We start from the raw sequence: 27,860 nt of genomic DNA on the forward strand, positions 1-27,860 counted from the left end.
TATAACTGATTCACTTTGTTATAAAGCAGAAGCTAACACACCATTGTAAGGCAATTATACTTCAATAAAGATGTTTAAAAAAAAAAAAAAAAAAAAAAAAAGAACCTGGAATTATTATCACATTATTTGTGTCGGTGGTTAATCCCGGCATGGCAGTGCAGCCTGACTCACAGAAGCCTCGCAGCCCGCAGCTGCCCCGCAGATTTCGGAGGAAGTAAAAAGAGACGGAGAGGTTCGGCGGGTGGACAGCATCGGGGCGGGTCCAGAGTCTCCCAGGCTCCCAACCGCCTCGGTTTCCTATCAGCGCCGGAGGGCTGGGGCGGGGCTGCCTCCGCGGGTCCGGGGGCGGGGCGGGGCGGGGCAACCTGGGGTGATGCCGGCGCCCCGCCCCCGCGGGCGGCTCCCGGGACTCTTAACGCGCCCCCGCGCGGCGTCCGGCCTTAGCAGTTGCCTGCGGCTACGCTGCACTGCGTCTCCGTGTCCTCGGCCTCCCCACCCGCCCGTCCGCCCGGCCGCGCCATGGAGGCCTACCATAAGCCAGACCAGCAGAAGCTGCAGGCCCTGAAGGACACGGCCAACCGCCTGCGCATCAGTTCCATCCAGGCCACCACGGCGGCCGGCTCGGGGTGAGTGGGGGCGCAGGGCGAGGGCGCCGGGGCCGCGGGCACGCCGGCTCCATGTCGCGCTGCACGGTGCCACCACGAGGGAGGTGGCCGGGGGCGCGGTCAGATGGCGGAGCGCGCGCCTCTCAGGTCAGCGCCGGAGGAGCCTTCCGCCGCGCCCGCGCTCGGCCCGGCTTCCGCCGGCTGGGGCCCGGCTCCCAGCAGGCCTCAGGCCGGCTCGGCCCCTCATTCCCCGCTGCTCTAAGGCGCAGGGGACGCGGCTCCGCACTGCGGAGGCCCCTCGCCGGCCGTGCCGGGAAGGCCACCATTAGTGCCCACTCGCCGAGAGACAAGCCCTGTACCGTGCCCTCGGCACGCGCGGCCCCTGGACGCTTTCCACCCTGGTAACTGGTAACGTTGCACCCACACGTGAGGAAACTGAAGCTCCGAATTTGTCAGTTGCCCGAGGTCACACGCGGCGAGAGCTGGAATTTGAACCCATGCTGCCCAACTCGAGAGCGCCTGTTTTAACCCCTCATCTTGCAGAGGAGCCTGGGGCCCCGGCCTTGTCCCTACCTCAAACTACCCGTCCCCTCCTCCACCTCACATTCCTGTTCAGAGTCACATTCCTGCCACCCTTGGCTCTGGAGCAGGGGTGCTGAGACTCCAGGGGAGTAGGAGTGGGGAGTGAGGAGGAAGGTGGCCACGTGGATGCAGAACCCTGGCATCCCTTGTGAAGGGAAGGTCTAAGAGCTCCTCTGGGGTGGGGGCAGGAGGAGGGGATGGGGTGGAGGAGGGGAGACTTGGAAGGTTAAGAGAACCAAGAACCAAGCCCCAGGGCCCTGGGGTGAACATGCAGGGCCAGCCTCCAGGTGCACTTTTCTCAAGTCAGAGGCCCATCTCCCAACGTTCTTTCCCGCCAGCCCCAATGGCTCAGAAGATGGAGCAAGGCTGTTGCCCATCCCAGGGAGCCTTCTCTGAAGATGGCCAGTTGCAAGGGACAGTAATGATAACTGGCCACTGTGCAGCTGGAGGCATCAGGTGAGGTAGTTGAGAGGATCAGCTAGTGAGTCACTTCAGAGCCTGTTTCCCCCTCTGTAAAATGGGAACAATAGTAGCACCTACACACTGAGTAGTTTTGAGGATTCCAGCCCTTTGGAGCGGGGCATGAGGCTGCCCAGACAGCATGTATGGGTTCATGAAATGATTTTGAAGTCTGGGTGGGGGATGGTTTCCAGGAACCTTCCCAGCCAAGTCTTCTCTTTAGAACAAAGACAAGATTCTAGCTTCTGGCTGATTTCATACAGGATATGCTTTTAATGAGTCAACATGTTGACCAGCAGGGCAGGTAGCCACTCACCCTGTGTGCCTTTAAGACACCCATTTCTCAGAAAGGATTAGACCTCTCCTGGGAGGCCATTGCCCTCCCATCCCACCTCTCCCACCCCACCCACCATGCACTCTTTGGACCCTTTATCTCCACTGGGTTTATATCAGTGGAGAGACACTGATACCCAATCATGCGGGGTATCCCTTGGCCAGGCAGGGATCTGGCTTACTCCTGGTGCCCTCTCCCCCGCCTGGCACACAGTAGGTCTGCACACCTATATTGCTTGGTGAGTACTACTGGATCCCCTTCCCTTGACCACTTCAGGGGATCATTTGCCCTGCAGAACCTTGTTGAGCCCTGCTGTATGCTAGGAGCTCTCTAGCCAGATTCCTGGCGGTCTAGCTGGAGGGACACAAAATAGTGTTACACTTCTGAGCATCTTACAGGTCTAGATAAAACCTATAGACAATTACAGGGTTCCTGAGTGGTCAGTAAGTATCCCTGGTGTGACACAGCATCCTTTATTGCTAATATTATCTTATGGATTCTGAGAATAACCCTATGAGACAGATGCTGTCATATCACATTTTATAGATGAGGAAAGTGAGGCTAGTGTGTTAAGTGACTTGCCCAAGCTGGTCATTGGTCGCCGTTCCATGCTGTCCAGTGAGGGGCTCACGTTAACCAGGAAGAGTTCTTGGGCAGGCAGGCAGCACCAGGCCAGAAAATGGAGAGAAACTAGAAAGGGGAGGATAAGGCACAGTGATAGGGGATCTCAGTCAGTTTGAAGGCACTTGGAGAGAAATGAAATAACATTGACAACTGGGGGAGGGGGGCTCCCAAAGGAAGAGGGTGTCCAATAGGTCTCCTGGGTCTTTGTTAGATAGATAAACTCTGATTTCTATGGGGAAAAGATACTGGATTTGGCAACTAAGTTACACCCAGGTTTACTGTTGTAATGCCTTAGGGAGGAACTCACTGAACTCAAAGTGTCCATTTACAAGAAGAAAAAGTGCAAGATACAGTGATTCCTGTTCGTTTTAAGCATGCGTAAAAAATGAAGGAAAGAAATACGTAGAAAAAAACTTGCCGCAAGGCCAAAAAAAGAAATACTTAGAAAAAACTTAACTTTTCAGAAGGAAGTAACATTACTAATACTACCTCTGTCACAAGAGATTTTGAAAGGCATGTGCCAAGAGCTCTGTGTGCACACACACAAAAAAAACCAGTAAAGGAAGACTTCAACAGGTCTCCGGATGTATGTTTTGAGGCCGACTATTCCCTCACAGCAATGGGTGCGGTCCATCAGGTGAAGGCTCAGCTTTGAGGCCCTGGCTCTGTGCAGTCATGGCCAAAGTGACCATCCTGTCAGGTTGTCTCCTTTCTGGGGGAGCTTACACCCCCAGTGGTGAAACAGCACTTTGGCCAAAGTCTTTTCATGGTCAGTGTGGAGGCTGGACTGACATTGGATCAGTGAGGACCAGGCCGTGGTGTTCAGGATTCGGTGAAGTCCTGATATCTTGGTAGCTTTCCCCTTCCTGTGCCATAACTGACCAAGTGACAGTGGACCTCACCAGGCCCGGGAAGTGAGGACACTGGCCTCTGTGTCCAGGGAGCTGAGGGACAGAGCCAGCACAGAGGGCTCCTTGTGGCAGCACCCACAGCTTCTCCAGGTCACCTGCCCCTCCCTCCGCGTGCTGGGGGAGCTGTGGCAGCCGTGGCAAGGGTCCAGCTCATCCAGGCTTTAAAAGATGAGACTTGATGGCCTTGTCAGAGGGGCCCTTACTGCTGAGGCTCATAGTGGAGATTTCTTAGTTCTCAGCAAGCGGGCTAGACTGGCGTTATCCAAACAATGCTGAGTGTCATCTGAGGACACCATCAGAGTCAGGCCCGGCTCTGGAGGCGCGGGCTGTGCTTAGAAGTCCCCGGGGCTCTGACCCGCAGTGTTGGGGTGGATACTCAGGAACATAAGGTCTGGCCAGGCCTGGCTGGTGGGCACAGGGAGACGAATCTAACCCTGGCTGTGTTCCGACTGGCTGTGCCCTTGTCAGAAAGACCCTTCCCATCCCAGGGCCTCAGTTTCCCTATCTCTAAAAGAGAAGTTCACAGATAGGTTGTTTTTGAACTGGGTTTCTCTGGGGTGGGGCTGGGGGACCAGAAGGAGCAAGCTCTGGGGTCCTGCCACCTCCTGTTGTGGGTTTCATGTCCTGGGGGTCCACGTGACCTTGAAGTGGCTGGAAGTACATCCCTCCCTGCTACCCAGCTCTGGTGCTTAGAGAGGCTTTGAGTGCTCAGAGGGCCCCTGTTGGCCCAGCCTCTCTGGGCAGAAAACTGCTGCCTGGGCCTGCTTCTCCATTCGGGCTGTCTTCACCCCAGCTTGGCCCTGACTGAGGCAAGAGCAAGCCCGTTGAGATTACCCCAGCAGCAGCATTTCCCAACTCTGTTTGAGGACACCCGGCTGTCCTGCAATGACTCTGTTCTTTGCCTCTGAACTCAGCAGGGCTGATGGGCAGTGCTTCCTGAAGCTGGGAACCTGGTGCAGCCACCTGGCTAGGGTCTGAGGTGTTCTGTCTTCCCATGAGCTGATCACACTGTGGCCCCTGGACCACCAGCTCTGACTCCCCTTGACTTTGCCTCTTTAGGTAGAGGCCTGTTGTCACTAGAGCCCAGTCTCACAAAATCAGGAACTCCTTTATTGCCACAGACTACAGCTACCAGCCCTGGACGCTGGGTCCTTGGGCAGACTCTGTGCTCCTGCCCTGAACAGTGAGGTGAAGTCCACTCCATGGGGTGGGCTGGTGGGAGCTGGCGATTGCCCCAGCATGTGGGTCTAGCTGGCGGGGGCCTGCACTGTGTGGCCTTCTTGTTCAGAAGTCAGTCTCACCCATGGCCTGGCTGTAATCTCTGAGGGCTGCACAACTGGGTAAGGGAGTGTGGCTGCTCAAGTACTTCCTCTACTGGGCTCTGAGCACCTTCTTCCTTTTAAACATCATCCTTTTATAGCTCTAATGAGGTATAATTTTCATATGATAACATTCTTAGTGTATGGTCCAGTGGCTTTTAGTAAATTTAGTATATTGACAGTGATTTACAGTAAGTTTTAGTGAATTTACCACTTCCCATTTTAACTCTTCTGGATATTTCATATAAATGGAATCCTACAGAATGAGGTCTTTGGGGGTCTGGCTTTTTTCACTTAGCACAATATTTGGAAGGTCATTATGTTGTAGCATGAATTAGTACTTCATTTCCTTTTATTGCTGAATAGTCCATTGTTTGGATATACTACATTTTGTTTATCCATTCTTCACTTTCTCTTAGCGTTTTGCTTTTCTCCTAGCTCTTCTGATGGTAGGCTGTGTGACCTTGGGCAAGGTACTTCCCCCTTCTGTGGACCTTAGTGGTCCCATCCTCAAAATGAGAAGGAGGTTCGACTTCATATCTGGTATTTTTAGAGCTGATATTTACTGAGCAATTGCCGTTTTCCTATGCACTGTGTTAAGCTCTTTACACACAAATACTACCTCATTCAGTCAGATTCTGCTACTGTCTCCATTTTACAAAAAGGAAGCTGAGGCTCAGAGAGGTCACATCCCTAGAGTCTTGGAGCCAGGATACATCATTTATTTGTGCACTCTTTGTTCCAGATGCTCTTCAGGCCCGAGGCTACAACAGTGAAAAGACTCAAACTCCCTGCCCTCCTGGAGCTGGAGTTGCACCTAGGATAGACAGGCAACAAATAGCCACATATAATGTCAGTTGGCGGCAAGTATGAGTGAGGGGAAAAAGGTTTTTTGTGTTTTTTTTTTTTTTAACGCGATATGCGGGATCTGAGTTCCCTGACCAAGGATTGAACGCAAGCCCACTGCAGTGGAAGCACGGAGTCTTAACTGGTGGACCGCCAGGGAAGTCTTGAAGAAGGTATTTTAGATAGTGTGGTCAGGGAGGGCTTCTCGGAGGGAGTGGTGTGGGGCATAGCTCTGTTTCTTCACAGTCTGAGGTGTGGAGGCAGTCTTTCCAGGCAGGAGTCAGCCCAGGTGGTTCTAGGAACAGGAGGAACAAGGATGGCTTCTGTCCTGGCATCCTGAGATTCTCTTGCCTGAGTATTTTCTTTTTTAATGTTTTTTTAAAATATATAAGTTTATTTATTTTATTTATTTATTTTTGGCTGCATTGGGTCTTCCTTGCTGCACGCGGGCTTTCTCTAGTTGCGGTGAGCGGGGGCTACTCTTTGTTGTGGTGCGTGGGCTTCTCATTGTGGTGGCTTCTCTTGTTGCAGAGAACGGGCTAGGCGCGCGGGCTTCAGTAGCTGTGGCTCGAAGGCTCCAGAGCACAGGCTCAGTAGTTGTGGCGCACGGGCTTAGTCGCTCCGCGGTATGTGGGATCTTCCCAGACCAGGGATCGAACCCGTGCCCCCGGCATTGGCAGGCGGATTCTTAACCGCTAGTTAAGAATGCCACCAGGGAAGTCCCCTGAGTATTTTTTTTTTTAATATATACCTAAAAAAGAATATAAATGATGTACATGTTATAAATAACGAACCTGGGTGTACCTACCTCCAGGCTTAAGAACTAGGACGTTAATAGTGCTTTAGAACCTGCTGGGTGTCTCTCCCTCCTCAGATAAGGAAGGTTTCCCCTAGAAAGAACTATACACTGAGTTTTGCATTTTATTGTTTTCCTTATAGTCTTATAACATTTGTATAAATTCATAAACAGTATGGTCTTCCCTGCTGTAGAGATCTGTCAGCAGTGTGCTTTGTTCACGTGTCGTATTTGTGAGATCTTGTTGAGGTTGCTGCGTAGTATTCCATTATAGGAATATATTGTCATTAAATATCCTCTTTATTTCTTTATGGCTGCATTGGGTCTTCGTTGCTGTGCGTGGGCTTTCTCTTGTTGTGGCGAGTGGGGGCTACTCTTCGTTGTGGTGCACAGGCTTCTCATTGCGGTGGCTTCTCTTGTTGCGGAGCACGGGCTCTGGGGCTCACGGGCTCAGTAGTTGTGGCTCACGGGCTCTTGAGCGCAGGCTCAGCAGTTGTGGTGCACAGGCTTAGCTGCTCTGTGGCATGTGGGATCTGCTCGAACCCGTGTCCCCTGCATTGGCAGGCAGATTCTTAACCACTGCGCCACCAGAGAAGTCCCTTTTTTTTCCTTTTTGAAGAGCTAACTCCTGACTTCGATTTTTAAAAATTGAACATTTGCTTCCTATTTCATAAATTTCCATTTTTTATCTTTCTACTGTCTTTGAGCTCACTGTATTTTTTAACTTTTTAGGTTGGACCTTAACTGTTGGTTTTCAACTCATATTTCTTACTTTTTCCTTCGGGTACTTATTTCTTCTTCATAACAGATTATTTTTCTTTGTATTTTTAAGCATTGGAGAGGCTGTTGTAGTGCTCACCTCCCTGGTTCATTTTCTGAGGCCTTGAGGCATGTGTATGGCATGTGTAGGGTGGGAGAAGGGCCATCTTCCAGCAGCTGGCAGCATTATCTGTTGATAATGGAGAGGAGCCCAGCCAGGGGGTGAGGGATCTTCTCTGCACTTTTTCTGCAGGGAAATCTGTGAGCAAGCAGAGTGAATGCTGAAGGGAAGGGTGGTGGTGGAGACATCTGGAAGAATGTCCTCCCAGAGGTGGGGGGCCTTTGGGAGACTTGCCTAGGCCCAGCTCTAAGGCCTCAGCACCGCCTTCATAGATTGAACTAATTAGGAGTAAGTGGACAGGTTTTGGAACAAACTTACAATCCCCATGCATCACAAAGAGTTGCATAGTGGATAAAGTTCCCTGCAGCCTCCCACCTTGCCCACACCCCTCCCTGCCTCTTGCCAGTTTACATTCATGGGTTTGTCCTGTACAGCACCTTGGGGTGGGCCCCCGCCCACAGTTGTCCCCCCAGGGCAGGCTGGGGTTACAGGAGAATCTCAGGCCCTCAGACCACAGACTCTGTACACTGAAGTTCCTCTAGTAATTTGCACCTAAAAGTAACTGTCTCCCTGTGTTCAGCAGTTTATGGCTTGCAGAGCCCCATCTCAATCCTCAGCTCATTTCTTCCCTCCTGCCTGCCCCGTGGTCCGCAGAGGGTCGCGGTCCCAGCCTGGAGATGAGGAGTTGGAGGCACTGAGAAGTGTGGCATCTGGTCTTCCAGCAAATGGTGGTGGCTGATGGTAACCTGGGCACTTTGAGTTCATTGTCTTAGGGACCCCCCGCCATCCCCACACAGCACCCCATTTACAAGTGAGGAAGCTGAGCCTCGGCGAGGTGAAGCATGTGCTAAAGTCACAGCCTGCGTGGCCCATATCCCCACCCTGGGACACCTCTCTCAGAGGGAGTCCCCTGAAAGCTCTGGGGTGGGGTGGAGCAGACACCTGGCCCCCAAGGATCCCTTATTCTGTATGTTTTTATTTGGCAGGTATGAAGGTAGGGCCAGTAGTGTGTCCGGGATGCAGTCTTTGGAGGAAATATAGGCTCAACCTCCGTGGGTCTCGCAAGGAAGGGTTAAAATCAGCTACTTTTCAACTTCTGGTGTCTCTTCATGGGTGACCTCCCTCCCACCACGTCAGCTTTGCCTGGGTCAGGCACACTTCCATCATGTGCAGAAAGTGCTTGTGTCACAGCCCTTTCTCCCTGAAGCCCCTTCGTGGGAACCGCCAGGGGGGCAGGGCAGGCCAAGCTCCTGTCCGTGTCTGCCTTCTTTCTCTTGGAGCAGTTTGGCCTGCTCTCAACCCCCATCCTTCCCCCACTGTTCTCCTAACAGGGTCATGACTTTTGAAAGAGGGTTCCTCAGGGATGAAGCTGCCCTAGGAGGGGAAGGGCAGGAGGTCAGCCTGGCTGGTGTCGACTGGGGTGTCCCCCAGCTGAATTTTGCGCTAGGGACACGGGAGTTGGGTTCCTGCCAGGCAGGGAAAGGTTTCTCGTTCACATTTCCTCACCTCCCTCTTTCAGGTCTAGTGTCTTTCCCCATGACCAGGAGTTCGTAGAAATGGTTAAGTATAAGACGATTGTGTGCTGGGGATGTGGGTACTAAACCAGCATGGACAGTTCCGGATTTCTCTACTAATGTGTCTGCTCTGGGAGTGACTCACCCCTAACCCGTGGCGGGAGCCGGCTGGCAGGGAGGAGGGAGGCCCACGTGAACTCCAGGTGGTGCATGTGCCCTTGAGTTTGGCAGTGGGCATGTTTTAGTGTGAAGGGCCTCAGAGCAGCGGCAGAAGGCTGCGCTGAGCTGCATGGAGGGAGCGGCTGGGAGGCACGTGCCCTGAGGCTGACATTGTAATCAAACTGCGGACCGGACCGCAGGGCTTCAGGAATCACAGCATGTCCTGCCGGGAACCCCAGTCTCCACTCCTGGGGGCTGGGGCTGAGGCTGAATCCATCAAGTGAGTCCTAAGAAACCTGAATAAGTCACATCTCTAAGACAAAATCCTTGTACTTTCTCTGGTTAAGTCCTTTGCCCAGTAGCCATTCAAATAACTGTGCAACAAATAGAACAAGAGCCTAAAAAGGGGAGACCCGTTGACCCCACTGCTCCAGGCCTGGAAGGGCAGGCGCTTGCTGCTGTCAGCCCCAGCCCAGCCCTGTCTCAGGCAGAAGGAATTTTTATTTTTTCCAGGATTGTAGCCTTTGTAGAAGGTAAGAGATTGCTTTGCCTTTTAAATTCTGTGCAAAAACATGGTTTCTGGTGGCTCTGCCAGCCCTCAGAATGCCCATTAAAGGCCTGCCGAGTAGCCCAGTGATACTCTTGGAGAGCCCGAAGGCCCAGCTTTCAGACTACCAACCCTGTGGGTGGAGGCTGCTGGGAGCCTTCGTCCGTTAGCCCCTGCCCAGGGCCGTAGGAGGCCCAGCACCCCTGGGGGCCTGGGAGGCCAAGTTGCCCTGACAAGTGGGCAGAGTCCTGGGCAGTCCCACTGGGACTTAGCTAACTGTTCATAGAGGGGCCACCGCAGTCTCCTGGACCCCTCCTCCTTTCTTACTGTAGTCCAGCCCCAGAATTCTTCAATTACCGTGACTCTGAGGGTCCAGACTGTTGGCCCCTGGGAGGGTGCAACCCCCATGCTGCCAGCAGTGCCTCCTTGAGACCCCATGTAACCCTCCCAGGAGGGAGGAGCACGTGTCTCTGACAAGCCAAGCCCGTGACTCCTTGGGACCTGCACCCCCAGGTCCCTGTCTGTGGGCGTGGGATAAGCCCTGTAGATCAGGGGTTCAGGGCTGTGATGCATGCGTCCGTCTCTCTCCTGGGCCACAGCCACCCCACGTCATGCTGCAGCGCCGCCGAGATCATGGCTGTCCTCTTCTTCCACACCATGCGCTACAAGGCCATGGATCCCCGGAACCCTCACAACGACCGCTTTGTGCTCTCCAAGGTAGGAGGCCAGCCCTCTGTCCTTCACCTGGGGCTGGGTGGGCCCTGAAATGGTGAGAAGGGGACCTACCTCCCTGGTGTGAACCCAGCCCCTCACCACTCTTCTCCACCTGCTCCGCCCGGCCCCTCCCTCGGTGTCTTGCTCTGTGCTGACCCAGCTGGTAAACTTAACCCCAAGCTAAGGAATAAACAGCCGAATTAGTAGGGGATAATGGAAATGATCTGGGTGTTCCACCCATGTGTGGTGTTGACAGGCAGGACTGGAGTCCAGGTCTGGGGTATAGCTTTGTGGCTTTCTGCACGCGTCTCTGCTGTGCCAGTACCCAGGCCACGCTCGCTCTCTCAAGAGTGGTGATGCCCTGCAGTAGGGTTTGGGATGGGGCGCACTGACCGGCACTGACCACCTCCCCCTGCCGCCCCGCTTGAGAACCATAGCCACAAACTATGCCATGAACCCCCGAAATCCACCTGTACCCAGGCCTGGCTCCATGGCCTCTGGTCTCTCGGGGTAGGCATGAGAGCTTAGAAGCCTGTCCAAGTCCGCTCACATGCCAGAACCCAGGGATTAGGGCGGCCGGCTGCCTGCTGGGGTTTTGGCCTCGGGCCTCACAGCTGCGCTCCCCCTGCACCTGTCCTAGGGCCTGCTCGGCCTTGGCTGTGGGAACCTTGGGCTGGAGAGGGATGACAGGAGGGGAGGTAGCCTTCACTTGCTTCCTTTCCTGAAAGGGATACCCGGGCCGGCAGGTTCGGTTCGGCCAGGCCCCGGGTTTCGGGGCATGGCGGGAACAGCGCCTCATCTGACCCATCCCCCCACCGTCCATCCCCTGCAGGGCCACGCAGCGCCCATCCTGTATGCCGTCTGGGCTGAAGCCGGCTTCCTGCCCGAGGCAGAGCTGCTGAACCTGAGGAAGATCAGCTCTGACTTGGACGGGCACCCTGTCCCGGTAAGTGCACCCCACTGGGAGCCTCTCCAGGCCTCTGCTTCCACTTCCTGTTTCTCAAGGCATGCGGGAAGGGGGCAGGGCACCCACTGAAGAGCCGAGGGTGTTGGAGGGCAGAGGAGGGCATTAAAGTGAGGGAGAAGCAGGTATTTGGGGGCACGCTGTTTACCCCAAGCTTGTGCTGAAGCATGAGACCTTTAAGGCCCCAGCCCAGGGCACTCTGGGTCAACTGCGGAAGGGCCTCTCCCCAGGCACCAAACACCGGCTTCCCTTCCCTGCTGGGCCTCCCTGGCCACTTAGACACAGCTTGGGAGAAGAGGTTCACCAGGGATTCTCTAAGGGGGTTGCAGCAGGATGCTGGTGACACCCACGGAAGGGGCCCGGTGTGCTCCTCAGGGCGCTGCAAACATTTGGAGTTCATGGGGTTACCATGGAAACTGTGACGCCCCATCTGGGCACCCACTAGGGCCAAATAATTCAGTTTTGTCATGAATTCTCCCAGCCACTGTGTGAGGTGAATAATGTGGGCTCTGTTTACAGATGAGGGAACCGAGGCCCAAAGAGATTCAGTCCGTGGCCTGAGGTCACCCAGCTCCCCATGGGCCGAGCTGGTATTTGAAACACACCCACAATTACTGCTGTAGGGGAATAATGAGAAGTCACACTCTGCCTTCTGCAGACCTGCCTGCACCTTGGGTATGGGTGGGGTGTGGCTTCGAGGCTTGCAAGGTCACAGGGCTAGAATCCTGGGAGGCACTTCTGGGAAACATTGCCTGTGGTAACTGTAGCCCTCTGTCATGACAGAAGCAAGCTTTCACCGACGTGGCCACGGGCTCCCTGGGCCAAGGCCTTGGGGCCGCTTGCGGGATGGCCTACACCGGCAAGTACTTCGACAAAGCCAGGTGACACTCCCACTCCCCACCCCCACCCACGATGGTTTTGGGAGGGGTCCTGGTGGCCCAGCTTTACTCGATGCCCCTAGGCACCTCCTTGCCTGCCCAGGGCGGAGTAGGAACTGAGTAACTAACCGTGCATGTGTGGCGTGAGGCTGGTACCAGGACCAGCTCCCTTTTCAGATGAGGAAATAGGCTCAAAGGAGTGAAGGGACCTGCCCAGAGTCCCTGGATCGTTGACTGGTAGGGCCAGGCTTGCGTCCAGGGCCACGTGCTCTTTGACCAGAGCGCTTTGGCTCATGAGTCCGTGCTGCCCCCAAGCCTGGCAGCTGGACCCTGGAAGTCTTAGGTGGGCCCACCTCTCAATGCCTGACTAGGTGCCGAGAACCCAGGCCCGAGCCACTCGCCTTTACCTCGGGAAAGGAGAAAATGGGGTGTTCCGGGGGTGTTTCTGGGCCTCCCTGACCCCCGCGTGTCAGCCAGGGAAGAGATGAACCCTGGAGAGAGTGGCCTGTGGAGGGTGAGCAGCCTGGTCAGAGAGGTTTGCTGCTCCAGCACCAGGCAGTTTGGGAGAGCGCCCCCTCGAGGCAGGTTTCAGCTACAAGGCCGTCCACCGTAGCCTGCAGACAGGTCTCTGTTGCCGAGGGGAGGAGTGTTGGCTGCAGGCTGTCAAAGTGGTTTCTTCATTCCTTTACCGTTTAGGGCCCTGTCCTCTGTGCTTTATAGGGTTTCACCTTGATAAGGGGATAAGGTGCGTACAGCTGCCCCTCTCACAGGTGGGGAAACTGAGGTAAGATGTTTGCCTTATGGTGGAGGCAGGATGTGAACCCAGGGTGTGCATCTGGGGTCCATATTCAGGGTCCCCAGGCTGCTCTGAGGGACCTGAGGGAAGCACAGCAGGCTCGGGGAGCCCTGTGGGCGGGAAGCTTCCCAGAGGAGAGGCCGAGGGAGTCTGGCCTGCAGGCGGCAGGAGGCTACAGGGAGCCTGACTGGATGCTCCGCCCCAGTGAGCACCTACTGTGTGCAGGGGAAGCTCCTGAGACAGCTCTCCAGGAGGTGGGCTGGGGCTGTGAGGCCTTCCAGACTCAGGCCAGTGTTACCTGACGGCATAGCCTCCCGGGCTGGGCTCTGGGGCCAGGCTCAGCTACACCCAGAAGTGATTCACCATGCAGTGAAGAAAGTCACAAAGAACGGGGTGTGTGGTTAAGAGTATTTTATTTGGCACAGAACCAGAGCTGTGAGTTAATTATTCTCTACAGTTGCTTGAAATAATTCCTCGTGAAGGATCGTTTCCTGACCCTAACATAATGGGAAAAGCCAGTGTAGGGAGAAAACGTTTAGCTGGGTTCTCAGTGGCCAGGGTTGGCTAAGGCTGAGGGGTTAAGGGAATTATCAGGCTGCGCCAGCTGCCAGAGTTCCTGGATCCAGCCTCCAGTCAGGGCTGTCCAGCCATCAACCAGGGAGCACACATCCAATTGGCTCTCTTCCATTTCTCTTTTGTTTTTTTTTTTTTGGTTGCACTACATGGCTTATGGGATCTTAGTTCCCCAACCAGGGATCGAACCTGGGGCCCCGGCAGTAAGAGCACTGAGTCCTAACCACTGGACCGCCAGGGAATTCCCCATTTCTCTTTTAAATAATTTTTTTTTTGGATTATAAAATACATACTAATCTAAAATACAGGAATGCATTAAAAAGAAACGAGGGATTTCCCTGGCGGTCCAGTGGTTAAGACTGCGCTTCTACTGCAGGGGGCATGGGTTCAATCTCTGGTCAGGGAATGAATACTGTGAGGTGTGGCCAAAAAAAAAAAAAGAAACAAACATCTTCCTTATTCTTAACCACCTCTCCCCCATATCAGTCTCACTTAACAATGTATCCTATTTCCTCCATGTTATTGTGAGAAGAAACTTAATGGATTTATAATCCTAGTATTTATACAACTTTACCTAATTCTTTTTAGAAAAATCTGAACACTTTCTCACACCCTAACTGTCAAGAGCTAGTGTTGTTGTTTTTTTAATTAATTTATTTATTTTTGGCTGTGTTGGGTCTTCATTGCTGTGCGTGGGCTTTTCTCTAGTTGCGGCGAGCGGGAGCTACTCTTTGTTGCGGTGCATGGGCTTCTCATTGCGGTGGCTTCTCTTGTCGCGGAGCACGCGCTCTAGGTGCGTGGGCTTCAGTAATTGTGGCACGTGGGCTCAGTAGTTGTGGCGCACAGGCTCAATAGTTGTGGCTCACGGGCTTAGTTGCTCCGTGGCATGTGGGATCTTCCTGGACCAGGGCTGGAACCCGTGTCCCCTGTATTGGCAGGCGGATTCTTAACCACTGTGCCACCAGGGAAGTCCAAGAGCTAGTTTTAATGACTGGATACTGTTCTGTTTTATGGGGATGCTGTAACACGTTTAGACCGTCATCTGTTATTGGATATTTGAGGTGGTTTCCCAACTCCTGCAGCAAATGTTGGCCCTCTCGTTAGGGTCTCTTCTCTTCATGGTAGTTCAGGACTGTGGGCATTTGTAGCTCTACCCTGAATCTAACAGCTTCAGGAAATATGCAGCCTCAGGGTTAGCCCTGGCTTCTGCAGGGCCCCCTTTCCTGTTCACAAGCACCCCCAGTGTCTCCCCACGCCGCCCTCCTGACTTGAGTCTGAGGCTATGCTGGAACTCCACTCTTGGCTCCAGTTCAGCTTCCTTGGAAGTGGGTGTGGGGTTGGGAAGGCAGCCAGTCTGCTTCCCTAGAATCCCTTTTTGGGGAAGTCGAGTTCCCTACAGGCTTCTCTGGCTTAGCCCCATCAGGCTGGCCATTTTCGGGAGCTGCTGTGCCAGACCCCACCCCTGCAGTGTCTTCGGGCCCCCCTTGCAGCCTGCAAGACCCAGCTTCAGATAAGCCTCTGTGAGTGGGACCTTCTGCTCCTTGTGGGGGAACCAGTGGCCTGGCCTGCTAGAGGCCGCAGAAGGGAAGGTACGGGCCTGGCATGGCAAGGGGAGGACGCAGGAGCCCTCCCTGACCTGGAGGCCTGCAGGGGTGCTGAGTCATGCTGACAGCACCACAGCCGTCCCCACCTCTCTTCAGCTTCCCCTGCCTTGGCCCTGCAGCAAGGAGGCCTGGAGGCCCGACCCACTCAGCAACAGGGCGGCTGTTTCCCTCCGAGCCATCCAGGCACCAGCCTCCCTCCCTGGGGTCACACATCTGGACGCTGGGCAGGGGAAAGGGGTTCCCCGCATCCTGCTGCTCTTCCCTCGCGTGCGATCCTAGTCAGCAAGGAGTGGACAGTCTGGGCTGGGCAGTCGGGCCTGTGTTTGAATCCTCGCTCAGCTGCTCCCTGACTGCATGATCTTCAGGCAAGTGCCTTGACCTTTGAGCCTGTTTCCTTGTCTGTGTGTTTTTTTGGGAATAACGACTGCACTTACCTTCTTTGAGAGTGTTACTCAGTGCGAAGCAGAGTTGGGGGGTTGGGGGTTGGGGTCAAGGTCCCTGAACTGGTCTCCCTGCCTCCAGCCTCACCCCTTGGCTCCACCCTCCCCGACCAGGGAAGGTTCTGTTTCTGGGTAATTTATCCCAACTTCATTGCTCTTTTTACCGTGTCACACTGCCTTTGGAACAGTCATGGCTGCCTGTGTTGAGGGCAGGAGATGGCCCCTGGGGTGGAGAAAGCCTAGGCCCAGCTCTAGTCTTGGGTAAGAACCAGCCCCAGAAGTTTGGGAGGAGCCCATCCTTTGAGGCACCTGCCCACACCGTGATCCCGGCCTTCAGGCCCCCTCGTGAGTGCTCATTTTCACCTGAAGCCTCCCTCTAGGGTGCATCACAGATGGCCTCCCTGGCCCAGCTCCTCTGAGCAGAAAGGTCCTCTGTCCCTCTGGCCCACTTAGTGAGTCCCAGGGCTCCCGCAGCAGTCCTGGTTCACGGTGGGGCGGAGAGAAGTGGGTGCACCCCGGCAGCGGGCGGCTCCAGGCCCTCCCGCCAGCGTGAGTAGTTAGCCCCTGTGAGCCTCAGCATTTTCTTCACGCCCTAACAACTCCAGACTGCTGTCTGGAGCTCTGTTTCTTGGCAGCTGGTACTGCTTTCTGGAGCTCCTGACAGCTTCCTTCACAGCCCCTTCCTCACTGGGTGTGGACTTGGGGTGGGCACAGCTGTTGCACGTCCCAGAGGGAAAGGCCAGGGGCACGTGGGCCAGGCAAGGGGGCCAGTCTCTAACCCACCCCCCCACCCCCGCACCCCCGCAGCTACCGTGTCTACTGCATGCTGGGAGACGGGGAGCTGTCAGAGGGCTCCGTGTGGGAGGCCATGGCCTTTGCAGCCATCTACAAGCTGGACAACCTCGTTGCCATTCTTGACATCAACCGCCTGGGCCAGAGCGACCCCACCCCGCTGCAGCATCAGATGGACGTCTACCAGAAGCGCTGCGAGGCCTTCGGGTACGTATGAGGCTGTGGCCTGAGCACCCTCATAGCAAAGGAGGCCTCTGTGCCAGAAGCTTTGCAGATGCAGGGGCTGAAGCCAGAGGTTAAGCCCCAACAAAAGAAGGTCTCCCTTCAGGGTCTGACTCACAGGGCATTTGGACTTAAAGTGGCCGCCCTGGCCAGTGCCATGGATTTGTGGGCTGAGGCCCAGCTCTGAGCAAGTTCCTTTACTTGCACGTTGGGTGGTGTGATGGCTCTCAGAGCTTCCACATAATGTGATCTCACACATCCTCACCTTGTTCTTGGGTGAGGAGGGAGGAGGTGCATGGTGTGGACCAGGCTTGCTCAGTACGTCAGGCCACTGGTTACCTCCTGTGACAGGAGGAGGAACAGGCCTCTCATAGGGAAACGGGAGATAGGGTTTCCAGATTTCCCCCATAGCCTTGGATGGTTGTGAGTTCAGAGTCACGTGTTACAAAGCAGGGAGGTCCATCTGGGTGGGTGTCAGCCAGAGAGGGCCTCACCTTGATGTCCCTCCCCTACCCCAAATACAAGTTCTGCAGTTGGGCTCTGAGGGTCCAGGGCCTCCAAGGCCACCCTTCATGGATGAGCCGATGACCAGGGAGAGTCGAGTTGGAGTTGCAGTACCTGATCACACAGCAGACATAGGGCTGTTACCTCTGAGAGACCTTATAGAGAGAAAATGAAGAGAAGAAAGATTCTCTGTTGGACAGGGGAAGAAACAGCCACAACATGCCTCAGGGACAGACCTCCTCAAGGCCACATCGGGCTGGGACTTGGAGTATAACCCCGGCAGCACCCTTGGGTCTGTGTCCATAACCTTGTGGCTACGAAGCCAGATTCCTTAAGTCCTGGCTTCATCACTTAACTTGCTTTGCGGCCTTGGGCAGATTACTCCACCTTCAGTATGTCAGTTTACATGTCTATAAAATGGGGACAACAACAGGTTTTTGTTCGTTTGTTTTTAATAATTTGCCTTTTATTCTTTTTTTTTTAATTTATTTATTTTATTTATTTATGTTTGGCTACGTTGGGTGTTTGTTGCTGCGCATGGGTTTTCTCTAGTTGCATCAAGCAGGGGCTACTCTCTGTTGCAGTGCGCGGGCTTCTCATTGAGGTGGCTTCTCTTGTTGGGAGCATGGGCTCTAGGCACGCGGGCTTCAGTAGTTGTGGCTCGCGGGCTCTAGAGTGCAGGCTCAGCAGTTGTGGCACATGGGCTTAGCTGCACCGCGGCACTTGGGATCTTCCTGGACCAGGGCGTGAACCCGTGTACCCTGCATTGGCAGGCGGATTCTTAACCACTGCGCCACCAGGGAAGCCCAACAACAGGTTTAAATGGGTTAATATGTGCTCAGCCCCGTGCCTACATAGAGTGGGCACTCAGTAAGTGTGAGCTGCTACTTCTGTTACTGTTAATCTGCCAAAAAGTGTCCCAAAAGGGATTGCCTGAAAGAGAAAGGCTCCTTCCTCAACATGGCTCATTTTATACAAGTTTCCGGCACCACATCCAGCATCTATGGAGTGATCGGATGTGTCCCTTAAATAAAAATTCATCAAAAATCTAGTAGTAGATTCCAAACCCAGTGCATTGTCCTAAAAGCAGCTTTCAGTAGGAAATGAATAGCTCAGGAATGAAAGACAATAAGTGGACTAGGCTTTGCATTACTTAGGAGAGAGGAGGAAAATCTGTTCAAAGGCAAACAAGAGGAAGTAAAACAATGTGAAAAGAGAAAATTAAACCCAAATCGGAAACCGGCAGGTTTGAGGCGCCCCAACTCCTCCAGCTCTTTTCCAGATCACAGCCGTGCAGTGGAGCGAGGGCAGAGCCTTTCCCCAGGACCCTTCTCAGGGCCCTCGCCCCTCACGCCCTCTTTCTGTCCCCAGCTGGCACGCCATCATCGTAGATGGACACAGCGTGGAGGAGCTGTGCAAGGCCTTCGGGCAGGTCAAGAACCAGCCAACGGCCATCATTGCCAAGACCTTCAAGGGTCGAGGCATCACAGGTCTGTATGCTCGAGTCTCCTTCCACCCACCACCCCGGGACTGGGCCCTGCGGCTGACTGAAGAGGGGGGGGTTAGGAGGCGTGCCTCTGAGAGCCCGCGTCGGGGGTTGAGCCAGCCCCTTGTTTCCTCAGCGGAGTGCACCCAGTCCAGGGAAGGGGGAGCAGGAGACTAGCTGGGCCGTGTGGCTGAGCTGGGATTTAGACCCTGGTTTGGCTGGTCTCGACTGGGGGTCATGTGTAGGCAGGAGGAGAGGGAGGACTTGGAAAGGACTGTGGGTAAGGAGAGAGGACACTCCCTGCCTGGCATCTGCAGAGCGACCTTGACAGCTCCAGCTGTCTGCCCTGAGCCGAAGGGCTGTTGCAGGGAGCCCCAGGAAAGCCTGGGGAGACCTAGATTCTTCCCTAGGAGGCAAGCGGGGTACCCCTCATGCAATGGAAAAGTGATTCCAGAGGCCTGTGTGGGTGGGCAGCCCAGGAGGGTCTGGAAGATGGTTCCTGTGCCTGGCCTGAGAGCCATGCAGACATAAGTCCCTCCCTAGCACCTAGGCCCAGGCTCCAGACCCTTGCTTGGGGCTGGGATGGCCCTTGCCCATTGTAAAGATGGGAAGATGGGGCTAGAAGTGGCCAGGGACTTGCCCAGGGATACAGGGAGTCTGGCACTAAAAGAGCCAACTGCCCGCTCTGGGCTGGCTTCACTGTGCCACGTGCCCGGCTCTCCCCCTGCCCACCAGGGGTCACGTCCCCCTCTGCCTGTGTGGACTTGAGGTAAATGAGGATATTCACTGGTATCTGGGAAGAAGTGTACAGCTCTGGAACCTTCTGGGAGAGGACTCTGGGATACAGTCATGACCTCAGTGCTGCTGATGCTGACCCCTCAGGTGTTACCACCACGTGGGCTCTGGAAACCTCATAGCTCCTGGGGGCTGCTTGGGAGGGTTAGTCCTTGGCTTTCTCCAGGCTGTGGTGACATCTGAGGTGACCTTAGAGGAGAGGGTTATTAAGCCTCACTGGTCCCCACACAGCCAGATGCCACGGTGGGGGATGCACCTGGGGGCTTACAGAGCCCCGTCTGCTGCTCACTGATGCATAGGTGACCTTGGCGGTGCTCCCCCTGCCCTAGGCCTCAGCTTCCTCTCCCAGCCTATTCAACAAATTGAGTGTGATTTCTACAGCAGACCCCACGCTGTGCAGGCTTGGGGTGGGGAGGTGATGCAAGGGGAACGGGATGGGGTGGCATGCCAGCAACATTCATCTACCACACATGCCCCCTCCCCACTGGGAGCTCCTGGGGGACTGGGCCTCTACTCAACGGGGGCCTGCAGTTGAGTGCTGGTCACCATGGTCCTCCTTCCCTGACCCCCATGGTGGCCTGCCCTTGACGTGTGGAGGGTTAGGCCCCCTCGAGCAGCTTCCTGGCCCTCTGGGAGCTTTCACCTTACCTGTCCCTCTGCCCTCCTATGTTGTACCCATAGGGATAGAAGATAAGGAGTCTTGGCATGGGAAGCCCCTCCCCAAAAACATGGCTGATCAGATCATCCAGGAAATCTACAGCCAGATCCACAGCAAAAAGAAGATCCTGGCGACACCCCCGCAGGAGGACACCCCCTCAGTGGACATCACCAACATCCGAATGCCCACCCCACCCAGCTACAAAGTTGGGGACAAGGTACCCAGTTGGCCCTCACTTTTCTGGACCGGTTGGGCTAGGGTGGCACCGGTTCTCTGGTTCCCCAGGGGTGGGGCCGGGAAAGAGAAGAGAGGTTAGATTAGTTGGGGGTCAGGAGGAACCCTGAGATGTTGCTCCTGCCAGTTCTTTCATGGGGCCAGCCAGCTCTGGAATTATTTACATGCAGAGGCTCAGAGAGGGCAAGGGTTTGCCCATAGTCACACAGCAAGCTACTGGGATCAAAGCTGACAGCTTCTGAGTCCCCCCCAGCCCCGGTCCATCATGGCCTTGGCCTGCGCTCAGGACTCCCCCACTTCTGGCCAGGCAAAGGCAAAGGGCAGGCCTGCCCGGCTCTGGGCACTCCCCCTTGTGGACCCATCATTGTCACCTGAGTCAGGCTTTCTGACTCCCAGGCCCTCAGTGTATTCTCGTGCAGAGTAGGGCGAGTTCACAGGCCTCTGTCACAGGGCTGGGGAAATGGGGGTGTTAGGACATCTTTTCCAGCTCAGATGGTTCATAGCCGGGCTGGAGACAAGAGGCTGCACCCAAGACATTCATCGTTTTAAGTTCTTACTGGCAACCTTACAGAAGTTTCCACAGGGCCATATGCTGCTGGGCTTCCTGTTTTTACCCTTTTCCGCCCTGGTGGAAGCTGTGGCCCAGAGGCTGAGCTGGGCTCCAGGCCACATACCCCCCGAGGTGCTCAGCCTTCCCACTCTCCTCCCTACAGATAGCCACCCGCAAGGCCTATGGGCAGGCCCTGGCCAAGCTGGGCCACGCCAGCGACCGCATCATCGCCCTGGACGGGGACACCAAGAATTCCACCTTCTCAGAACTCTTCAAAAAGGAGCACCCAGACCGCTTCATCGAGTGCTACATTGCTGAGCAGAACATGGTGGGTGCAGCTGGGGTCTGAGAGGTGCAGGGGCAGGGCTGAACCCCTTCTGTTCCCTTGAGCAGCCGTGTTTGGCACTGCCAGGTGCCTGCTAGGCCCTAGAAACAGCTAGGACCCAGCATTGACCCTTGACCTCAAGTAACTGGTGGCAGGGGGGTGTTGTGACACCCAAGGGCTGGGTGAGTGCACACGGCGGAGCTGAGCAGGGGATGCTGCGCGCAGGCCAGGCATTGTGGTGGATGGGCTTTCTCGGGGGGTAAAGGGCCCTCCAGGTGGAAGGGCAGGCACAGCCAGGAGGCTGGAACTAGCAGCCAAAGTCCGCTGGGCCCTTTTATGCACAAGGCTTTGGCCCTTGCCACCCTGTGGAATACAGAGATGAGAGAACTTTGTGGACCCCTGCCATGCACACAGTTGGGTTAACAGCTCCTAGTCAGGATCTATGGTTGTTAAATAAGGAACAGTGTTTTGTCCTGTTTTTCAAAATATCCTGGCCGAGGAGCCCAGTCTGGCCTGCAGGCTTCTAGGAACTGGGAGCTTCCTCCCCCTGGAGACCACCTGACTCTGTTGCATCCAGAGTTCTTCTTCAACCTGAAGTTGTCTCTGGCTTCCAGCCTTGGCAGCTGGAGGGTCCGGGGAGGGTGGTGGCTGGGGAAGGAGGGCTCCTGTCAGCTGGTGGGTTTCAGAGCTGTGGAGGTGATGCCAATTTAGAACCAGTGCCTGCACTCAGTGCTTCTGGGCCAGGATTTGGGGCCTGGGGCCTCTGGGCATACAGAGGGGTTGCGAGGGCTGGTCTCTGCAGAGGCCTTGGGGTGGCAGGGAGATGGTGGAGGAGACTTGCAGAGGCCTGGGAAGGATGGACCATCCATGCCCAAGCTTACTAGCCTGCTCTGTGAAAGGCTTTGCTTGTTGCTAGAAAAGTGTTCCCCAGGACAGTGATCTTAAGAGAACTTGTGAAATTACTATTTCAAGTTGAAGGAGTTTGGAAACAGACTGTGGAGTCAGTGGGTGCACAGGATCACTTGCATGGGAGGAGGAGAATTAACAGTTACTAGGATGACGGAACCCTCACCTCCCAAGAGGTGGGCCCTGGGGGTCCTGGGCCCCCTGGCCACCCTCTCCCTCCTCGGGGCTGACACCACCCACTCTGCCCCCAGGTGAGCATCGCCGTGGGCTGTGCCACACGTGACAGGACGGTGCCCTTCTGCAGCACCTTTGCAGCCTTCTTTACACGGGCCTTTGACCAGATTCGCATGGCAGCCATCTCCGAGAGCAACATCAACCTCTGTGGCTCGCACTGCGGTGTGTCCATCGGTAAGGAGCTGCGGCCGCGTGCTCACGCCTTGTGACCTCCCCGGAGTTCTTTTTTTTTTTTTTTTTTTTTGCTTTTTCCCACACATAAACATTTATTAAACATTTTGAGTATTACACACAATTTGCTTCTTTTACTTAGCAATTTTTGGCATTTTTCTGTCAGTACTTCATTCTTTTTAACTGCTACAGATTTACATTTTATAGACATATTGGTTAGTTATTTATTAATCAACATTTGGGCTGCTTCCAAGTTTGAAAAAGAAAGTTGCAACAGATACTCTTGGGTCCATTTCTTTGTTCAGGATTAATTTCCAGAAGTGGAAGTTCTGGGTTCAAACCCAGAATACTTCGAATTTTAATTGATATTGCTAACCTACACTCTAAAAAGGTTGTACCAATTTATAAGGCAGAAAATGCTATTTTTTTTGGATACTTCATCTAAATCTTTGCTAACGTGATGGGTAAAACATGTTTTAATTTTCATTTTTTAATTCTGTGAAGTTTAGTTTCTAACTTACTAATTTTGGTTTCTAGCAATATTCATTCTTAATTTTTACCTCTTTGACTTTTTAATTTTAGCCATTATGCTTGATATTAGGTTATTCTTTTTTGTAAAGAGCAGCCAGTTCTTGTTCTATCGTTGTAACATCCCACGCAATCTGATTGAAGGTCAGAAACAAAGTTTTCTAAGGTCTCAGACCTTCTCCTTTAACCACCAAAAAGGTAGTCTCGTACCTGCCTCTTTACTATCTCTGTGGAATATCCTGGAGTTTTCAACTTACTGACTCCTAGTCTGAGTGAACAGAATTTTTTTCAAAAGTGTGATATAAAGTAATTCACAGTCCCTCTTTTGATCTAATTTTAATAACTGAATGCTAGCTCTTCTGTTTATAATCCATTTCTGACCTTTGGACCCATCTGCCTAGCTCCTAACTCTATAGGCTCTGGTTTCAACTCATGCTACCAGGGGACTCTGCCACTTTGGGCTGTCTTGGTAGATATTCTACCCTAGGCAGGTGCTGGTCACCTATTCTTGACTCTTGATGGGCATTCAGGCAGTTACAGCAGGAAATGTTTCACAAATGGTATCTGATACAGTGTAGTTAAGATTAATGGGGAATAAAAGTACTTTGCTTAGAAATAATTATCCATAGATCTAAAGTCAACAAAAGTCTCCACAACAAAAAATACATAATTTTTTTGGGGGGGTGAGGAGGAGGCTTGAAATAGATCAGAAATCACTTTCACATTAATTGTTCTTTTTATATACTTCAAATTTGTACTTAATGCCTTTCTCCTCCTGGACATCAGAAGGAACACCTGGATATCCTATAAACGGAACTGCCTTCCACTATCCAAACCATGTCCACTTTATTTGTTAATTCTGGTTGCTCAATAAGTTTTAAGGCATCATCCAGACTTTTAGCAAGAAAATGAGCTCCCTGTGGAGGTTCCTTGAGTTCTCTACTGAGAACTATATTAATGCTGTCCTTTAAAGGTCGATTCTTCTCTGGAATGGAGATCCAGGTTTTCCCACCCATAATCACCAAATTCTGTTTACCTGAGCGGGGGCCAGGGCAGGTCCCCATTCTTGCCGATGCCCATGTTCTGGGACACAGCGACAATGCAGTTTAGCAGATGAACCATGACGGTGGCAGAAAACACTTCCGAGCTAGCATGTCACACTAACACGGGGATAGCCCGCCAGCTTGGCGCGAAATTCTGTCCCCGGACTTCTGAAACAGGGTTTGGGGCCAGGATTCCATTCCACGCATGAGGTCGTACTTCAGCATATCCTTTCCCACACCCCAGGGGAAGATGGGCCCTCCCAGATGGCCCTGGAAGATCTGGCTCTGTTTCGGTCTGTCCCCATGTCAACCGTCTTTTACCCAAGCGATGGGGTGTCTACGGAGAAGGCAGTGGAATTAGCAGCCAATAGAAAGGTGGGTCACTTGACTGTTCTTTCTTCAGCTGGCAGCTAGCGCTTCCCTAAAGGAACAGGAAGGGAGGCCAGCATGCAGGCCCAGAGCTGGTCATTTGCTGCCCCAGAGTGGTGTCTCCTGACCTTGCACTGGTGTTGTGGCTTGGAGGAGTTAGACCAGGAAAAATGAAATACACACCACCCTTCCTGCTGCGTGGCAGACATTGCTAATTGAACACCGTTGTCTTTCACCACTGAGCATCCTGACAGCCCCTGCCAATCCAGCAGTTGATGCCTGTCTGCCCTCCCTGAGTTGGATTCTCCAAGACAGAATGAACTGAGTCCTGAACAAGAGCCACGCTGCCATTGACTGGAATGTCTCACGTGGTTCTCGTTCCTCTGAGGGCAGGGGGCGAGCCACAGCACTCTGGGGTGGGGGGTGGAGGGGGTGCATGCAGTCATTGGAGGCCAGTCTACCTGATGGAGAAGTTATCTTCCATCTGGGGCTTGGGGCTGGCTCTCACGCAGGAGTAATATTTGGAGAGGCACGTGCTGCAGAGGAAAGACTCCAGTCCTCAAGGTTGGAAGTCCTGCGTCCTGAAATCCTCAGTTATTCTGTTTCATTCCAGGGCATCTGCTTCATCCGAACCAGCCGCCCAGAAAACGCCATCATCTACAACAACAATGAGGATTTCCAAATCGGACAGGCCAAGGTCAGTGTGGTTTATGCCCCAGTGAGACCCCATAGAGCGAGCCTGAGGTCAGGACCCACCCCAGTCTACCAGTCCCTGAGCCTCACTGGCCCCCATGTTGCCCCCAGGTGGTCCTGAAGAGCAGGGACGACCAGGTGACTGTGATCGGGGCTGGGGTGACCCTGCATGAGGCCTTGGCTGCTGCTGACCTGCTAAAGAAAGGTAAGGAGGGCGGGACCCACAAAGTCTTAGATGGGGTGCTAACTGCAGACCCGGTCTTGGGTGAAGAAAAATCTCATCTAATTAAATGATGAGAGTATTACTAAAAGCCAGGCTGGGAGCACTTCCTGTGTGCCCAGCATGGTGGCCAGATCAGAGGCCCTGGAGCCTGAATCTACTTAGCTGGCTTCTAATTAAGTATGTTATTCAGCATCATTGTGCCTCGTTTCCCCATCCATGATGGAGGTACTATCACCTTCCCCATGGGGCTGTCCTGAGGATTTAATAAACGTGACCTGACATTATTATCATTGCGAGCTCACGAGTGTTAGCTGTAGGGAAGACAGGCATTAGCCTCCCCTGCAGTAGAATCACAACAGATTTCAGCCGTGCTGAGCACCCAGGAGAGGGCGGACATGGGTGTCCTTAGGAAAATGACCTCAGGGCTTCCCTGGTGGCGCAGTGGTTAAGAATGCACCTGCAAGTGCAGGGGACATGGTTCAAGCCCTGGTGCAGGAAGATCCCACATGCCGCAGAGCAGCTAAGCCCGTGCTCCACAACTACTGAGCCTGTGCTCTAGAGCCTGGGAGTCACAACTACTGAGCCCACGTGCCACAACTACTGAAGCCCACGCGCCTAGAGCCCGTGCTCTGCAACAAGACAAGCCACCGCAACTAGAGAAAGCCCGTGCGCAGCAACAAAGACCCAATGCAGCCAAAAATAAACAAATTAAAAAAAAAAAAAGAAAATGACCTCAGATGTGAGTAGGAACTGATAAGCGAAGAGGGTGTCCAAGAGGCCCAGGCATAAGGAACAGAGCTCTAAGGAACTAGGGGGAGGGCCAGAGCAGGAGCGAGACGGGCTGGAGATCCAGGGGGAGGGTTGACCCATCCTGACCTGACACCGTCCTGCCTGCAGCCACAGCTCCCCTCCCCACCACCCCACATGCCCTCACTTTACCTCAGGGCGGACCCTTGGAGGCGGCCGTCCCCCTGGCTTTCCCTGACAGTCGGTCCAAAGGCCAAGATACTGCAGCCCAGGGCGTGAGGGGAGAGAGGAGGCGCTCCTCTTCTTGCCTGAGACCTGCTGCTCCTGTCAGGCCAGGGAGGCTCCAAGGTGGAGGGGTGGGTGCGGAGGACACGGGCATCACAGCTCAACAGAGGCGGTGGCCGAGCCATCGGGGGTGGGTAGCTGTGTGACAGGCCCCCTCGCAGGGTGCCCATCAGAGGCCCCCAGAGGGCAGACCCACGGCGCCCAGCTCCTTCCCCTCAGCCCGCCCCGCTTCTTCTCGCCTCACAGAGAAGATCAACATTCGCGTGTTGGACCCTTTCACCATCAAGCCCCTGGACAAGAAGCTCATTCTCGACAGTGCCCGGGCTACCAAGGGCAGGATTGTCACCGTGGAGGACCACTACTGTGAAGGTGACAGAGCCGGGGACACACGGGTTGGGAGGGCTGGGGCACAGGGCTGGACATCCTCCTTTATCCCAGCCCCAGGAGGGTAGCTGCGGCCCAGGAAACCCAGAGCAGCTGGGACTTGGCCTCTTAACAGACCTCAGGCTTGGCCTGGGGACCCTTGAACTCGATGGCTGGAATGGCTCCTTGGATCCCTGCCTGACTCAGGAAGCCTGAGAGGGTTCCAGCCGTGCTAAGAGCACACAGTGGTCATGTCCCTGAAGTACCTGAAAGTTAAGGCTGTTGTGCAGAATCAAACTGGGAAAGCGACACAAATTTCTGGCTTTTATGAGTTTTTCACAAAGCCATCCTCTACAAATACACACTACTCTCTCCTCCAAGGGAGGCCCCAGGGGAATAGACGGGCTTAGACCCTGAGATCAAGTGCAGATGTCGGTTGATGACAGCTGCCCAGAGGATGGTGTTAAATATGATTCAGAGGCCATATTTGGGCTTACGAAAAAAATAAGTACTGTGATTGGTGATGTCTGCTCTGGCTACTGGCGTGGGGCAGGGTGGTTGGTATATATGCCATCCCCCCATCCTTGGGAAAGGGAATAAACTCAGACTGATTCAGGGCCCGGGGGCGCAGCTAGGGGCTCTGGGGACCCACCCACCGCTCACCTGAGGCTGCATCACCTGACTCACCTCTTTTCCTTTGTCCAGGTGGCATAGGTGAGGCAGTGGCCTCTGCAGTAGTGGGCGAGCCTGGCGTCACTGTCACTCGCCTGGCTGTCAGCCAGGTGCCAAGAAGCGGGAAACCAGCAGAGCTGCTCAAGATGTTCGGCATTGACAAGGACGCCATCGCGCAAGCCGTGCGGGGCCTGGTCACCAAAGCCTAGTGGGGGGCATGGGGTACAGCGTGGGAGTGAGTTCTACACATTCCTGAGATCCTGGCAGAGGTGCTCAAAGATGTACCGAGAGGAGTCATAAATATACGTTTTGAGAACAATGAATTGGCTCCTGAAATGTTTTTTTCTTTGATGTGAATGCAGCCAGTGCTGGTTCAGAGGAAGAAGGGTGGAGGGAGAAGTAGGGAGGTTGGCGCAGTTGGTTCTGAGCTGCTGCTGCTTCCCAAGCACCACCAGGTTCGCCTGCAACCTGCCTTCCAGCCCAGAGGCGGAAACCCTCACCCTCAGCTGGCCCGG

At 54.2% G+C, this 27,860-nt stretch overlaps 1 protein-coding gene and 1 pseudogene across 1 annotated transcript; one reads left to right on the top strand and one right to left on the bottom strand.

Annotated features, from left to right (window-relative positions):
• The first annotated feature begins 440 nt into the window (after nucleotides 1-440).
• Nucleotides 441-27,668, top strand: TKT (transketolase). Its single transcript, XM_068559042.1, has 14 exons — nucleotides 441-626; nucleotides 10,176-10,293; nucleotides 11,123-11,236; nucleotides 12,038-12,135; nucleotides 16,353-16,544; nucleotides 18,435-18,553; nucleotides 20,026-20,219; nucleotides 20,950-21,114; nucleotides 22,269-22,425; nucleotides 24,238-24,368; nucleotides 24,976-25,059; nucleotides 25,167-25,260; nucleotides 26,557-26,679; nucleotides 27,379-27,668. Exons 1-14 carry the CDS (start codon nucleotides 520-522, stop codon nucleotides 27,552-27,554), a joined length of 1,872 nt encoding a protein of 623 aa, XP_068415143.1. The 5' UTR covers nucleotides 441-519; the 3' UTR covers nucleotides 27,555-27,668.
• LOC137773940 (dihydrofolate reductase-like) lies at nucleotides 23,673-24,072 on the bottom strand (annotated as a pseudogene).
• Nucleotides 27,669-27,860: the final 192 nt, after the last annotated feature.

The sequence above is a fragment of the Eschrichtius robustus genome, chromosome 12, assembly GCF_028021215.1.
Source record: "Eschrichtius robustus isolate mEscRob2 chromosome 12, mEscRob2.pri, whole genome shotgun sequence".
In the NCBI taxonomy this organism is placed as follows: domain Eukaryota; kingdom Metazoa; phylum Chordata; class Mammalia; order Artiodactyla; family Eschrichtiidae; genus Eschrichtius; species Eschrichtius robustus.